The 17028-nt window shown below is 46.9% G+C and overlaps 1 protein-coding gene across 1 annotated transcript in view; it reads left to right on the forward strand.

The window, feature by feature from the left end:
- FRAS1 (Fraser extracellular matrix complex subunit 1) overlaps window positions 1-17028 on the forward strand; it is a 161509-nt gene that overhangs the window by 38737 nt on the left and 105744 nt on the right. The window contains exons 3-4 of the mRNA XM_080590382.1: window positions 13325-13432; window positions 16205-16297. Coding sequence (XP_080446508.1) covers window positions 13325-13432; window positions 16205-16297 — 201 coding nt within the window. The remainder of the gene's footprint in view (window positions 1-13324; window positions 13433-16204; window positions 16298-17028) is intronic.

Consider the following 17028-nt stretch of genomic DNA (forward strand, 5'->3'; position numbering starts at 1 on the left):
CTGGGGTGGGCTGGGGTGGAGGTACGAGGTAGATTTAAGATCCAGCTCTCCTGACAGTGGGGAAGGTGAGAGCAAAATGGGAAATGATGCGCTTGTTGTTCCTAACCCATAGGGTGGAAAGGGCCTTAAAGAGGTTTTCTTTTGCACCTTTTCCTAAATCTCTTTGTTCTTCTGGGAAGCGGTGCATCTTTAAGGGCGTAGGCAGACATCGCGCTTTCTCAGAGCAGATGCAGATGAAGGAAAACTAGAAACCTTTTCAGGGTCTTGCAGGAACCAGGAGTTAAAAGCACTATGGAGATGTTTCCAAAGCTCTGTAAGCGCTACCTGAGCAAAACCTTGACAAATGGGATTTATTTATTTTTTTTTAAGGAAAGAAAAATTAATTAAAATTGCTGGAATCTGTAGCAGTTGGTGTTGAAGAAGAAGAAAGAAGAAAAAATGGAAGAGAAGGAAATTGCAGAGTGATCCCATATCACAGTGTCATTATTAAATTTGTAATGAGGCAGCAATTACTCCTAGGCAAGCGTGAAGTAGCACGACAAGAACTAGCTCACACCATGTCAGTGAGCCGTCTTCAGGCTGGCGAATATCCACGGCAGCGCTGAGAGCGATGTGATGAAAGCTCTCTCTTAGTCTTTCGTCTCCGAATACATGTGGACATTGAAGCCTGGGGCTTCCTGTACCCAAGAGATGCGCTTTGAAAAAGCACATTAGTGAGCATTCATTGAAGCTTATTAAAGAAACAGAATTAAAATGGTTCTAGAAGTTTAACGAAACCAAATTTTCAATATTTCAATATTCGGCCCAGTGTTGCATGCCTGAGGATGGAGGGGAGATGCATTTTCTGCAACCTGAACTTGAGGGATGCAAAGGTTTTGCCTCTGCTAAATACTCCGCAGAGCAGCTCCTGTAGATTAAGACAGCACTACACTGAAGGAATGAAATGATTCGATCTAAAACCGTCCCTTCTTAAAACTGTGAACATCAAAGAGATTTAAGGACCACCTGATCTGTTTTCAGGAGACTAAATAAGTGCTTATGCCTGTGCTCTTTCTTACCCTGACTGCTCCGGTCACCCTATAAATTGTTCCTCGGCTTTTACTGCAGATTTATTCTGAGCAAGATCTTAAGTACTGAGAAGAGAGCAAGAGAGAAAAATTCATGTGCATGAGCCTTAGAGGTTATGGTAATCTCTGTCCCTTAGCTTGCTTCGATTCTGGACAGTCGAGTTTTGTAAAATTGGCTTCTCAGTAGCAGAAAACCTGTAGTAAAGTGAGCAAACTGGGGAGACGTGCACGGTACAGACTGTGTTTATTTTCAGAGCAACTCCTGACATGTCTGGCATTATTGGAAGAGCAATTCACAGAATCATGGCATTACGCATTCTTATGCATTGAAAAAATAAATGTACTTTAGGTAGGATTATAGGGCTTTAACTTTAAAGAAATATTTTTTTTTGCCATGACCCTTCGTGCAGTGCTTCTGAATAACAAAAGCCAAATGACCGTTCCAGCACGAGCCCAAAGACATCTGCAATTTACTTCTCGCTGAATGCTGCCACTTACCAATGCATAATGCAATTTATTTCTGGCTAATAGCCCATCATGCTCATTGCCACAACAATGCTTCTCCTGCAAAGACCAACTGTGCCCTGATTTTTGCTTCTGCCTTAGCTGACTCGTGAGCCAGAGTTTCAGTGCCTTACAGGACTGTTTCTTGTCTCTGCCTCCCCGAAAAGCAGTGGCTCGTGATTCAGCTGACTGATCTCTCTGTCATTATTTCTTCTCTCTGCTGCCAAAACTGATCCCTTGCAGGCACCCTGAACAACTTTTTGCCTGTGCTCCTCCTCTTGAACCCTCGCTGCTTTTTCTGGTGCCAAGTACCTTGAGCCAGCACGAAGCTCAGGGCATAGACCTGGCAGGGTCTTGTCAGTGCTTTTGGTATCACGAGTCAAGCTCCCTTTATGTATTTTAGAGAAAATCCTGATCGATGGCAGTTTTGGCATTGTAAAACTTGTGGGTTTGTTCCCCAAAAAATGATACTTGGTTTCAGAAGCAGGTGGGTTCATAACCGTAATAAAGAACAACACTCGGCTCGCCGTCAGTAGCCTGGCGGACTGGAGTACAGCAATGCTGAATGCTCAGCGGAGGTGTCCACAGGTGATTGTTGCCCTCTGGGGAAATCATCATTTCAGGGTGAAACTGCAGGGAAGTGGGCGTGTTTCCCTGCATCACAACACAGTTTGCATGTTTTATTTTTAAGAATACCTGTAAGTATCGGTGATGCTCAGGGGAGCAATTGCCCGTGGAGGTAGACGATTGGAAATGGTAGCACTAAAGCTTGGAGGTCGGCTAGACTTTTTGGCCATTTCAGGCCAAATCTTTTCTTCTCAATAGATTTAAAGCCATGTACAAATTACCAGTAGTATCGATTCAGTTTCTTAGTTCTTTAAGGATATCTTTGTCATTCCCCACCCCTCTTTTATTTTGCCTTTACCATCTCCCACCTTCAGCTGCTTCTTGCTGACTTCTGACCCTGTTGTGTACCGTGACGGCTGTAGCGAAGCTGTTGTCTTCTCTGCTGCTGAACGTGCCCTCCTTGAAAACCAGCTGTTTCACTTTTGGTTAATATTAGCTTGAATGAAAGATTTTGTGCTTGGCAGCGGTGTCCCGGAGGGTAAGTGGCATCTTGTTCATTTTCAGGCTGCCACTGCTGACGGCAGTTTGCCACACGGAGGTCACCTTTCTCTCTACCTCCAACTAGCCATGAGTGCAAGGCTGTGCTCCTGTTATTTAATGGTGCAATAGAGAAAGAAAAGTTCATAAAAAGTGAATAATTTGTGAAAAAGAGGGAAAGAGTCTATGGAGAAATAAAACTTGTTAATTCCCCAAGCAGGGCCTGGTTGAGTGTCTTTACGGTTCGGTAGGAAAACCTCCTATTAGCAGAGGGGTGTGTGGAAGAAATGAAGACAACCAAACGACAGGGTAACCTTATACCCATGGAATTTCTTCTTGTAGAACCAGAGATAATTGACTGTAATTCTCCTCAGCTTGTTTCACGTGGGGTGCACTGGGCTGTCACTGCAAGGAATTATGATTCTCAAGCACGTGTGACCCGGTGAACAGTAGGGGCCACGTTGCTTAACTCAACAGCTTCTTCCTTCCTTCCTCCTGTGCTGTAAGAGGACCTGTCACTCTTCATCTGTCCTGGCAACCATTCACCACCCTGGTGCCAAAGGAGTGTCTTTGTAATAGTTTGAGCTGCAGTTATAAGCACACGTGATTTTTCCTTTAGGTGGTATGTGTGCTTTTGTAGTACAGAGACAGAAGGACGAGCACAGAAAAATCTTTGTGTCTTCCCTTCCTTTCCAGTGATAATCGTGCTGGGAGTTAAAATGTCAAATTACAATGGGAGTTGGCTTTTTAATTTTTTCTATTTATTTTTAATGTATATATATATTCATCACTACCTGATTTGTATTTTTATAAGTCGGCCAGGGAAGAAAGCCAGTTCTGGCATATCTCAAGGTGAAAGGTGGTTGTGTGTTATGTTTTTCTGCACGCTCTCCAGGCGGTTGAATGTGCTGATAATGCAGATAGAGACTGGACAGATATAATCCCTAAATCAAACAGTAATAAGGAAAAAATGTACTGCTGGAGGAGTTGCTGGTTCTCAGGTGTGTGTGGAGAGTGCTGATAGCAACGTACAGTAAGGTAGTACCCACATCCACCCCGGTACTTCCTTCCAGAAATCTCAGGCTCTTCCTTCACCTCAGACTCAGCTTTAGGCAGGTGCCAGTCGGTCGGTTTTGGTTCTGGTTTTCGTGCAGGACATATCTGTGTGAGGGAGCCAGGGGGCAGCTCATCGCACAACTGCTTTTGGTGCATTGCTTGGACCTGCCAGAGAGCTGGCAACAGACCTGGGCTTTTCCCACCCCGGGGCCTGGTGCCAGGTCTGTAGGAGAAAGGGGTAAAAAATGGGGACAGTGTAAGTGTGATGCTTCTCCCTGTTCCAGTTAATTAGCAGTTCAGGGCCTTTTGGAGCCGAGGTTTGAATCTGGGCAGCCGTATTTAACAGATTGCTTTGTCTGTTCCTCACATACTCTCCGTTGTCTTTGTGAATCCTGTCCCGGTCTTTTGGTTACCCCCAGGTGAGGTCGTCGGGTTGGTCCCTCTCTTGTGGGGCAGGAAGAAAAACCTCCCTGTGGGATCTGTTGAAGACATGGGGCAGTGGTGTGGAGGAACACCAAACACTGCTCTGTAGAAAGCTTGGTATAAACAGAGAGGAAATGAGGCAAAGGATGGGTGGTGTGAAGCATTTCAAAACCAGCGTCTCTTATCACAGAGACCCCTTTCCTTATTATAAGAAGCAGACAAATACTTATATCATCTTTGCCTTTTTTAGGGTATTTTAAGCCTCATTTTGTTTTTGAGCCTATAGCTTCTGCATGCCAAAGTCAGTTAGTTTAAACATTTGTAACAGTAGGCACCATGGAGCCTAGGTATTCGAGTAAAGCACTACGCTGCTACATAACTTTTGCTGCCATTATTTTCAATTTCTTTAGTCATAAAATTACCACCTTGTTAAATCTTGACAGCTCCCAGTGAACCAGGGGCTCTTGAAACAATCCTAGAGGACATGAAGGCTGCCTAAGAAATCTCTTTTTCCTACAGGCCTTTCCCAATCACTTTTGTTCAGTAACAAAACCTTTGTTCACAGATTCATGACGCTGTAGGACTGTTGCAGGCGTCCCCTGCCCCCTTTGAAGGAAAGAGAGAACCGGTTTATTAATCTGCATGAGGATCACAGATTAAAGATAAGGACATGAAGGGTTGTATTTTCTGAGAGCTGCGTGAGGGATTACTGCGCTTGGATCCGCAGTAACACCAGGAGGATCCGAAGGGCATTATGCCTTGCTTTGCACTTTCAAAGGATACTTCCTAAATATCCAGCTTGGACTTGGAGATGTGCAGGTATTTGCTAAAGTGGCTTGCAGAATTGCCCTAGGGTGTACTGTTGCCTTCAAGAAGTAGAAATAGAGCTACGTTTCACCCAGTACGGTACTTCGAGGGCCGATTGCAGATGACTTTTACTGAAGGATATTTTCTTCCTCCACTGAATCAGCTGGCTGAGCTGCAATGATTTTTATACCCTGATGTTTTTTTGTCAGAAATGGGATAAAAGGCTTAGTCTTTTATCTGTCTATCTCGTTCATTCTGCCGTGCCTAGGTACAGCTAACACTGAAGCATTTGGTCCAGCGTTACCTGCGTTTCAGCAGCACGACAGGATGAATGTGAAATTATGCATCCTGCCGGCAATATTACTTCGTCATTTGACATAGCTTTGCTGGGTCTACAGAGTCCTCCCTTTGAAAACATTTTTCAAAAAGTGCTCAAAAGGCCAGCAGTGTTTCCTAGAGTATAGTAAGGCTGTGCTCTGCAGGGAATCTCTTGTAATATATGCACGGGATTAAGGAGGTTTAATGGCCGTTTTCAAACGTGTGATTTTTTTCCTTTCTGTTTGAGCTGCGGTTCTGTGCGCAGTAGCTGACCGCGGTTGCCTGCGGTTCTGTGGCCTTCAGTGTTCAGCTCTCAAACAAGCAGCATCGTTTTTAGAGGGTAGAATAAAACCTCCTCGGTGCTCGTGGACAGGTAAAGCTGCACTTTGCCTTTAGGTGCACCTGTGCTGTGCACGCAGGCTATCACATGCCAGAGAATGTGACTTTTGCTGCTCCGGAGGTAGCCATCATACCCGAATAAATGCTATAATTAAAGCTCTGATCAAGCTTAGGTTCAATCAGTCCTTTACCTCTTTTTTTCCCAATCAAATATTCTGGGTTTGGTATCCATTCAGAAGTCATTTGTGGGAGGATGTCTGCAATTTGTCAGGTGGCAGGCTAAGAAACGTGAAGTAGAGGACGAGGAGGAACCAGAACAGGAGAACCCCAAATGTTTTTCTGTATGCTGGGGAGAATTGCTGGGGCGTGTGCTTCATCAAACCTAACGCACAACTGGGCGTGTAAAAAGTTTGCAGAAGAGGAAAGTAAATTTCTTTCCTTTCTTGTTTAATGGTCATCTCTCCACGGGCCCTTTCCGAGCTCGCTGCGGTGAAGGCGTGTGTGCAAGGGTTTTGTTCACGGCCCCATGGCATGCGTGGGGGCAGGCAAGGATCGGCAGCACTGCCATTTCTGTGCTGGCTTGGTTCAGACACCCTGGCACCGGCTCCTTTTCAGGCCTTGAGATCAGGGCACGCAGTGCCAAATGCTGGAGAAGGAATAAGAAAGACTGCTCTAAGTGCCTGGAAATAAGGCATAGGCACAGGATGGGAAGGGTGGTGCAAGCACAGAGGAGAGAAAGATCTTGCCTGAGAGCTCAGGAGTCGCCTGCAGAAGTAGGAGTGGAGTGTGAGTCTTCCAGGCTTTCCTCTTTATTCCCTCTGTTGCTCCCTGCCTGCCCATAGCTATTCTCAGCTGCCGTCCTGGGAAAATGTCCACTCTCTGCAAGGATCCGGTGCATTATCCTGCCATTTATTTGCCTGACCCCCGTTTTTGCCCCTGCTTCACAACAGCACGGTGCAGGCTGTGCTTCTCCACCAGGGAGATGCTGTTTTCGCTCCCTGTGTGGTTAAGCGCTAAAACCTTGCTGTGAAATGTCGATGCTTAAAGTTTACCTGGATTCAAGGGGAGAGTGGACAAATGCACAGGGGAGAAAGCCGTAAGCGTGATTAAATGCAGCAGCACGACTTCTGGCTTAGGAAGTCTCTGAACTGTGAACTGCGTGGAGGGCGTTTTTGGAAGAAACACAAGTGTCTGTCTTTGTGTTCTCACCTGTCTGATTGGGGCTGTTAAAAGGCACAGGGGAAAAATACCTTTCAGCATTAAAATCTGGGCCGAGATCCACCAGTTCTTAAAAACTCAGTGGGATGCATCTGTTACTTTTAATTAAATGCTTTTAAAAGCAAAAAGTTCTCCTAAAATTATTTTTCTTACGTACTCAACGCAGAGGAAATCATTGAACTCATAGAGAGTGTTTTAGAAATAGCATTGCTGTTAACTTGTCATTTTAGAAGTATGGCCATGAATTGATTGCAACAGGGAAAGAATGTGTAAGAATCAGAATAAAAGTGGGGTAAACTACAGTCACGTAAGGGATTATTAATAAGGTGGTAGTGTTTCTTCCAGCCAGGAGAAAAAATACACAGTATTTATTATAAAGGATGTATTTGACTGCAGATGAATATACTTTAATGGTTAGCAATCAGAATGTATTAACCTTTGCAGAAATTGCTGCAGAAAAACAATTGACTTGTTGGTCTAAACAAAGATTTAAATCATGATTAGAGCCGATGACTTCCAAAATTTGTTTTAATTCATGTACGCTGTTTGGTCACGGGGAATTCAGTTGGTTTGAGAGCTAAGTGATGGGGTTTGTGTCGGTATGAAAGGGAGGATGAAGCTTGCAGCAGCACCTGGGTGATAGAAGAATACCTGCTTCATCTTCCTCCTGTCTCTGAAGCTACTTAGGATTGTTGGAAAGTGGTATTTGTAGACCCTTGATATTTAAAAGGCCAGTGCATCTGGTAAAAGACATAACCCTCAACCACAAGACCTAGAAAAGCATCAGACTGATGGACCGTATTTGGAAACAGTGCCTTGCTTTAATGCGTGGCTTTTTAACTCCCTGGGTGGAAGAAGGGGAAAAAGAGGTCCCAGTTCCTGAAGCGATGTGCTCCTGCTGACGTGTTGATAATCCAGCTGTGGGCTCTGCCTTCACTGCTCTGTTCTCTCCTAGGGACGCAGTGAGATCTTCCAGTGAGATCAGCCAAATTGCCTTTTGGTTTCAGAGACCGAGCCATGTCCGCGTCCTTCTCCCTAGGAGCATGCTGTAATAAGCCCACTGCAAGGCCATTGTCAGGGGGTGTTATACGTGATAACGCACCAGATTTGCAAACACACTCGGCTTTGGCAACTGCTGCCTGTTACGCAGGATAAAACACAAAGTCTAAGCCTCGCCGGGCACCAGGAATCCTTTATGTGTTTGAGCTACTTTCATCTCCTCATCGCTCCGTTCACGGATCCACCCCGCAGCCCACGGAGCGCGCTCTCAGCTTCCCTTACGTCTGGGTTTCTTCTGCCAGTTGCCCGGTATTGTCAGCTAATTGGAGTGGAAATGAGAAATGAAAGCAGTACTATCGAGCTGCCAAGTCTCCTCACTTGGCAGCTGGTGGCTGATGCTGGTAATTGTTACCAAAAGTGTAATTGCTCCGGGCTCTGCCCGCGGTTTCAACAAAGCAGCCTAGGATTCCTCCTCCTAGACACCCGATACCTGCCGCTCCCGGGCCTCTCTGCATCCAGTTTGATGGTTTCTCCTACCAGCAGGAAAGGGAATTAGGAGGGCGCCCGGTAAGCAACGCCAGCCATGCCGTTTGCAGCGTGGTGGTAGAAATTTCAAGCTTGGTTCTTGGCTAAAATTCAGGCTTCAGCTGCAGACTGCTGGTTTTGCACTGCTTACTCATGGCAGCAGTGTCCCAGCCAGATGACCAGGTCTGTGAGCCTGCTGTGCTGCGGGGGAAACGCAGCATCCAGTGGCATTTTATGGACTGCCTGAGCATTTTCACAAAGCTCTAAGCGATGGGAGGGGGGGACACAAACCCGCTGTTGCACTCTCCCCATTTCCAGCCACTGCACTAGAATAAAGCACGGGCTGTTTTCGGTGATAACAGCAGACACCCTCTCTTCTCAGTCTTCCCTCTGAGTGCAGCTATTAGGCTTTCTCTCCAACCTTTTTCTCCTCATCAGTATTCTCCGAAGCCACCGAGTGCTCGTGCTGTGCTCCAGTGCCTTGGGGCTTGTTTTGTGTTGTGTCCGGGTGCCTGCAGCTCTGGAGGCTTGGAAGCACACCTTGCACTGTGGTCCCTGTTGTGCGCAGCGCACAGGTAGCGCACGTCGCTCTCCTTGTGGCTCAGCATTGAAAGTTGGGCTGAGTCGGGATCCCTTCTTCTTTTGATGTAGGGAAAGCCAGAGAATTAATTAATCCTAATGGCACTGCTCGGTGCTTAAGGAACGCTTTCTATCTTCAAAGTGTTCTGTGCACAGTATTTCATTATTTATACTGTTAATTATATTAGCACTTGTAAGGAAAAAGCCCCTTAAATTGTCGCTGATAAAAGTACACTCCTAACAGGATAGGAATGTGGTGCTTAAATTGTAGCACATCGCTTATCCACCGAGGCTCAGTGCCTTAGAAAAGATGTAACGTGGATTTACAGCTCTTCTTTAAGTGTCTGCAGAGTAAAGTTTTGCTGTCTGTTGTAAGTGGTAATATCTAGGAACTTTCCAGTTTCTTTGTGTGTGCCTTTGAGCACGTTATCCAGGGGCTTGGGCTCACCGAGTGCTCGTGGTTAGCTGGGGGCAAAAGTGGGGAGAACGTACACAAGGTGCTGGCCCCTCTTTGGTTGTCTTAACCATCGAGGCATGTTTGAAATGGGAAAAAATAAAGAATAATGAAAATACTGGCAGTGAAAGATTACAGTCTGCATTTCCAGGTTAGGAGGCACTGATAGGCGCCGCGTAGGCACTGATAAATCGTGTTGTGCTTTTCTGCATTAGCAGCTGTTAGCAACACACTTGTGTGTGTGCAGGGAGCGCGTTAAAATTAGTTTTAAACGTGGTCCTAAAATAGTCAGTACCCAGCCACACCACCCGAAAGTAACCTTTGCAGTAACCTCCCAGTTCCTCTCTGTATTTCCACCAAGCGTACGGAGGAGGCGTCCTGCTCTTCTGAACCATCCCAAAGGATGAAATGGCTTGCACCTCACATGGCTCATAGCTGGGACGTGGCGTTTTGCTCAATTTGCCGTGGCTGTAACGTTCAGACATTTGGTAGCATTACAGCAGATAAAACCCCTGCCTTCCCGTAGAGAGATCAGTAAAATTGATTGTCGCCAGGAGTCAGATTTTTAAATTTGATTTCAGGTCTGGTGCTCCACAGCCAGCAGTCTGGAGCTGAACGTTGAATGGTGAGATCTGTGAGCTGCTTGGAAAGCTCTCACATCTGAAAAATCAGGCAGTAGTTCTCCGAATTCCTGAAACCCTGCGGTGATGTGCAGGTGTTGGTCTGCCACCAGCAAATGAAAGTCATTGACACCTGCGGGTGGCTGCAGGCGTGTACTGGGTACCCCGGGGTCCAGTTCAGGTTCTCGCCTTTGGAGGATTTGGAAGAAAGCTGATTTGAGCCCCCAGGGAGACCCACTCTGCTGGGTAGAAATAGAGATATAGAAATATGGAAATATATTGCAATACAGAAACAATAGAAAATGAGGGAGGGAGAAGTCAGGGGAGGAAGTTGTTTTTAGCAGAAACTTGAGCATTTGCATCTCCAAATGTGTGTAAGGCTGGCTCAGCACTGATCGCTTGCCGTATGAGTCCTTTGGCCACCATTCCTCCGTAGAAATACCGCTTATTTTTTTAAATTAAAATCGAGAGGCTACAGGGTGAAGGCTTAGAGCCCCAGCTGCCCCTTGTGAGCGGCGGTACGTGCACCCCCAAGTGACGAGGTGCTCCGCCTGCTCTCTCCCTTTCCTCTCCCTGTGGCCAGCAGCAGCCCCGTGGCGTGCCAGCAGCCTCACCCTGCAGCGAGCTGCCGGTTTTGAAAAGCGGACTGCTGCTTCTCAACGCTGGCATCGTCTTCTGTGCACAGATGTTCTCCCTCGCCACCCACCGTTCTCGGGTTCCCCCTCCAGCTGGAAACAAACGAGCACGAATAAATCAATAGGTCTGTCACACGGGTTTGATGATTAAACGCTGCTTTTTGCCAGTGGGAAGATGTTAGGAGTCGTGGGTATGATCGTGGTGTTAAAGGGGATCTGAGTGTGGTACGGGTTTGCTAAAGAGAGCTGGAAGAGTTAACCACAGCACGTGTGCTAGCTCAAGCTTTGCATGTACATAACTTAACCTGAATTTATTCTGTAGCTTTGCAGTAAGTCTGCTGGCAGAGACGCTTTCTAGATTTCTGCCCTGCAGCCACAGCTGCGTGTAGGAGAGGAGAGACCCAGCTGTATCACCCGAGCAGAACCGACCTCCTCTCTGCCTGTGGATAGCCTGCCCCGAGGGGCTTGCTGCCATCCTTGCTGTGCTTGGGGTGAGCGCTGCCACCGTCCTCAGCAGAGCATCTCCCGAAATTCCTGATCCTGCCCGAGCGTTTGTTCCTTTGTGAGCTTTGCTACGAGTGAAGAGCATTGTTTGATATCGACGAAGAGCAGTGAGGAGGCATTAGGATTTCTGGTTATCCTCCCGCTTGCAGGTCTGCGCTGTTGCGCTGTTGATTCGGTGTCACAGATTAAGCAATTTTGTTTGGATAAAGAGCTCTGTTTCCCAAGGGAGGCAATAATAAAGCAATAATAAAGCAGATAATAAAATATGGATAGAGCAATTGTATCAGTGGTAATACCTCTGCGTGTAGCTACCAGCTGCTTTTTTAAACTGCTGGAGAGAGGGTGTTTGGCACGGGAGAGCTGGCGACTGCAGAGGAGCTGAGCGCAGGCAAGAGGAGAGCTTCCTGAAACCAAGGCAGCAAAGCGCTCACCCTGTGGGTTACCCAGTAAGCATCCCAGCAGCAAACCCTTGCTTTTGTGAGATGTCTTACGGAGGCACCGAGACTCTGTAAGTAAGAACAGGCAAATTTAGCCGTGGAACTTCAAGGCTTACTGATGGTAAGTGGAAGAGAGGCTCCTTCCCTCACTTCTCTCCTTCTTCTCACTGCAAGATCGAGGGACTCTTTTCCATTTGCATTACCTTTTGAGAAAGCCTTCGAGTGACAGGAACGCCAACAGCTGGCTGTCCATAGCAAGGCACAGCACTCCTCGCGGGGGGATCCTCTCGTTGTGCTCGCTGACTAACCTTCGCTGTTCTGCTGGGCTGAACCTTGCCAGACAAATCCGACCCAGCTGCGTGCCTCCCCTGGGATACCCACTGCTCGTATGCTGCCTGCGAGGGAGGAGGCCCACCAGAGCCCCCGTCTGCACTTCATTCTGCTCTGCTTATCTGCACCCAGCTCTGGGGATGCCCGGGGTGCCAGCCTTCTGCCTCAGGAGCTGCCACCTCCTCTAGCAGAGAGCCCCGCGTGCCAGCAGGGAGCCTGCTCCCCCTGACCCAGTGCCAGGACGTGCTGCTGTTTTCCCTGTGTCACAAATCCAGCCGCAGCCCCTTTCTCTGCCAAAGCTGGTGTGGGGCGTGCTAGAAGCTTCTCTGGCTCTTGAGGCAGATTTTCTTCTTCATCAGGCTCATTTTCCTAGGAAAGCAGGAGCAGGCAGACCTGGCTGCTTCTCTGGGGTGCTGGTGTTGCGGTGCGGTGTCAGGAGAGCTGGAAGTCAGCGTTCAGGGGAACAGGGAAGGCGAGCTTTGTTTTCCGCGCGTCTCGCCAGAAGTAACGAGTCCCGAGAGGCTGTTCAGACCTTGGAGAAACTGATGGGAGGGGAGGGGAAGTCTGGCAAGCACCCAAGCAGCTGGGCGAGGGCCTGAGATGGCTTATGACAGCCTGGCGGCGGCATGGGATCGTGACCTCGGTGCAGGGGGAACGGAGAGGGGTCAGGCAGCGGTGGCGAAAACCTCTGCAAATTAGCTGCGGGCCTTCCGGTCGGGCACCCTGACCGAGCGGCGGTGACCGCTGGTTCTAAGCGTGCCGGACCACCTGCGTGGTCAGGGCTCCTCCGTGTCGGCATGGAATGGGTGCGACCAGGCGGAGCCTCCTCTGCCTGCCCAGGCATTAATAACGCTCCTCAGGCCTTTCCTCCCATCTTATAGCCCAACGCAAGAAGCTCGGTTTTGGTTTTCACTGAAGAACCGAACGGGAGATGGTTTTGACTCCTGAACTTTTGCTTTCCTTGCAGGCTCAAAATGTTGAATGTTGCATTCAGCAGGAGCTCCCTTGGAGTCGAGGCTGTCCGTATTTTCCTGTGCATTGCCCCCCAGCAGCACATGCTGGGGTGTGTGCTGCCACAGATGTCTGCCCAGGGCTGGGGTAGCCTCAAAGGTGGCTCAGGTGCCCTTGCACAAACTGTGGGTAGAGAAGTTTCACAAGAGAGTATAGAGATTATGTCCTCTCAGCTATCTTGCCTTTGGAGCTGGTTATTTGCCACGCGTGCCCGTGTCTTTCAGCTGTGCGTTTGGATTTGTGGTACCAAAGTTGTGATTGATAAGCGTATGGGAGGGAGACTTAACTCTGCCAGCCTGTCTGTTTTGAGCTACGTGAGCCATGTACGGTCACCTAAAGTAACGCACACCTTCTGCAGCGTGGGTCTAACTTAAAACGTCATGTTTGTTTGCAGAATAACACAATTTGGAAGCCAGATTCATGCCAAGAGTGCCGCTGCCGTAGCAATGTCATCACCTGTGAGCCTATAGTCTGCAGACACCCCCAGTGTGACTTCCAGAAGGTAAGGGGCTGCAGCCATCCCGCCGCCAGCTGATCTCTTCTGGCTGGTAGGAGCAATGTCAGGTCATCCTGTAGCTCCCAGCCTTCTGCTTTCAGCTCCTGGAATAGTTGTATGTTAAAACGTTCACATGGGCATGCACACGGGGTGTTACACATAAAGGTATGGCGGGGGCAATTGGACTTCTGCATCAGGCTTGTGTGCTCAGCGGCCTCCATGCAGCTCCCTTTGAACGTGAGGGTCTGATTCCCAGCAGGGTTTAGGGGAAGCAAGAGGGAGCAGTGAAATCACGCTTTCCCTCCCAGGGTGTGTGTGACTGCCCAGGGTCAGGCACAGTCTTTGTGCACGTTCGCTCCTCCTCGAGGACAGCCCGATGAAAGGCATATCCCAGCGTGAGAAGCTTTTGTTTGCATCACCACGCTCCAGCCAGAGGCTTGCTGGTGGAGCGCCGTGCGGGCTGCCCGTGCTCCAGGGGCTGTCTGGTCCCTGCAGGGAGCCCCTGAAGTGGGCTCGGACCTCCCGGCAGGAGCCCAGCTTCCACTCACCCTTCATTTGAACGCCGAGCTGGGTCGCTGTCACCCAGGCAGACGGACGCTTTCTGCTCTGACGAACAACAACAGAGCTGAGATTGTCTTCCCTCTTCTTGTGCCCTGTGATGGTTGTTGAGCTTTCATTGTCTCCTGTTTATCTTCCTCTGTCTGAGCCTTCATTAATGGTTGTAGCTAATTGGCCATGGAATTGGCGTTGCGTTAGCATCTGGGTGACTGGGGTAGTACGCATGAATGACAATAAAAATTAGTGTTTTAAAGAAGCACTGCCAATATAATAATTATATTGCTTTACGAACCTAGTTGAAATGTTTTTCAGTATGACAGCATTAACGGGGAAATAATTTTCATCCTTACTGTTTTCCCCCATCATTATCACTGTGGGTTGATTAAGACAAGACTGAGATTTTAAAAATTTTTCTGCTAAAGAAGAGAGAAATAAAAAGAAGAAAGCTGTCATGGTGCACCTAATAATGAGTGGGCTAGAGAGGATGATGTTCATTTAAAAAAAAAAAACAACACAGATGAATGAAAAGGTAGGAACTGTAATGCTGATAATGGAAAATAGATTTACAGTGTGAAATGAATCTCTGAAACTCCTCGATATCGGTAATCTTAAAGACGAAGAATTTTAAGTCTTATGTAAAGGTGTGGCCACTTAAATGGGGAGAAGAATTGGATCAACCCTCAGAAATCTTGATCATCCTTGAAAATTCTGGCCGCTGATCAACAAGGTCAGAAATCGCCATCCCTCTCCATGGTTTATTTCTTATCTGCTTATTATGAGATTTATGCTAATATTGCAACGAGGCATAAAAAAAAAAAAGAAAAAAAAGGAAGTCTACAAAAAGCACACCCAAGTGGAATTCTGCACATGTATGTACAGCCTTCTGCTGGGTGTACAGACCTTCTTTGCACATGGGCAGGCTGAAAGAACGAATGTTCCAAACAGACGTAAAAGCAGCAAAAACTGTTTCCGTTGTGTGAACCAAAAACCACCCCAACAGCCCACAACAGTTTCCCTTCACCAGGATCACAGCTGAATACAATTTAATGGTTTAAGATAAATTAAATATTTAATTTTGTGTTCCACCTCCTAAAAATCTGACATTGAAGGAAATCTTGAAGTAAAAAAACTTTTTTTCAGTTTGAAAAATCCAAATGTTTCTTTTAGAAAACAGTGAAACCTTGTGACATTTCAAATCATTCTGCTCATGTTTATTAAACAACTAAGGAGGTAACAAGTAAGACAATTTGGGGCATTGCACAGCCTTCGTTTTTTGTTAAAACAAAACAGATAATGAATCCCTCCTGAGCACGAACAATCCCTTGAAGGTTGGCCTTAACCTTGGGGAAAGAAAGGATGGAGATTGTCTCCTGGGAAACACTTTTGCAATATTTTGAAGAAGGTAGTCTTGTTGGTAAAAAAAATTTCTGCAGTTCTCTTTCTGAACCTTCTCTAGTTTCTGTTTCTGCTTTCTTCCTCTCCAGCTGCTGTGCTTACATCAGTAGAATTGTCTGGTGCTTTGATTTTTTTTTATTAGCTGTGGGAGAAAAATGCTGTGATCTGTGGTACCTCTAAGGCCGTGTCAGGGCCCTCAGATGCTGCTGCCATCAGTGACAGACACCCTTGCGCGGTAAGGTTTAACATGCAGCTGGGAGGAACATGAAAGCGTTGCTTTGGAGAGTTTGTGGAAACGTTTCAAAGACAGGAGGCCAAGATCTTTCCCCATGCTGGCTGATGCCTTCACTGATGTGTTGTTCCCTTTGTTCAATGAGTTGCTTCCATCAGCATCATCTCTTTCCCTGCAGCTGAACAGGATGCAAAATGTTAGACTGAGATCCATCCTGTACATGTAGAAAACTTTTGTCTATTGAAAAAATTATGGTTATACCACGTTCCTCAGAGAACAGTCGGTGAATAATCTCATTTGTTGTCTTGGATAAGTGCTTTCCAGTTATTATTCTTTGTTCTGATCTGAAAACTAGTCCTGCTGGGGATTTTCCGATTGCACTGTTAGGAGTGTAAGTTCTGCTCCTGTTGCTTTAAAGGCAGAATGTCAAATACAGCAAAATGATGTGATGGCTCTCAGCAAGGGGTCTTCTGTAATAATGTATTTTCTCTTTAAACTGAGAGCATTGGGTCCAGCCAGGCCCCATATCTTTCACTTCATCTGAAACTCTCTGTTTTACATGCATGGCTTATTGGATTCTTGTGTCTTTTCAGGGAGAAGTGCTTCAAATAGCCCCCAACAAGTGCTGCCCTGGTTGTGCCTCAAGAGCTGAAGGATTTTGCCAGCATGAAGGACAGATCCACAGCGTGAGTGCTCTGTCACGTTCCTCGGCAGGGACAATCCTTTCCAGTTTCCAGCTCTCGGACTGTTTCATGTCAGTGAAGGATGCTTAGCCGACATGAAGGATGGGTTATTGGGCTGTATTCTGTTACTATCAGATAATAAAACAGGAGTTTGGTCTGCAGGGTTTGCAATAAGGGGATGTGTCTTTGAGCAATATTGTGTCCTGCTTGGCTTAACAGGAGAAAATGTCCCATTTGCTGTTTCTGTGGATTGTTGAGACAAATTAGTAACGTTAGGAGAAGCAAAACACGTTGAACTTGGTGTATTAGCTAGCCTGAAAGAAGGCTTTTCTATCAGCAGCCATGTATGCTGGTAGAGATTGATTGTTGTCATGCAAATTGGGTTTATGTATTTCATAATCCCAAATTATTCAAGAAGCAGCTTTCAGCATGTGGTTTCACCTAGGGGATCTGGAAGGCCAAACCAATAAGAGTAAGTGTCTATAGATAGGAAAAAAAATAAAGATTCGTGGGTAGTAGTTAATGAATCATGCTGAACAATACGCATACGGGAAAAAATGGCTTAACAGTGAACCTGAGTCCTATGTGTGGTCTCTTACAGACCTTTTTGTTTGATAAGAGGCAGTTCAGGTCCAAATCTTAAGAAATATGCTGAAATGCCCAGATATATTTGAATATCTGGACCTTACAGTCTGTGTTTCAGATGGAAGTTGTAATAGTATTTCAGCATCTGG

Source organism: Anser brachyrhynchus (assembly GCF_964034855.1).
Source record: "Anser brachyrhynchus genome assembly, chromosome: 4".
NCBI classification, from domain to species: domain Eukaryota; kingdom Metazoa; phylum Chordata; class Aves; order Anseriformes; family Anatidae; genus Anser; species Anser brachyrhynchus.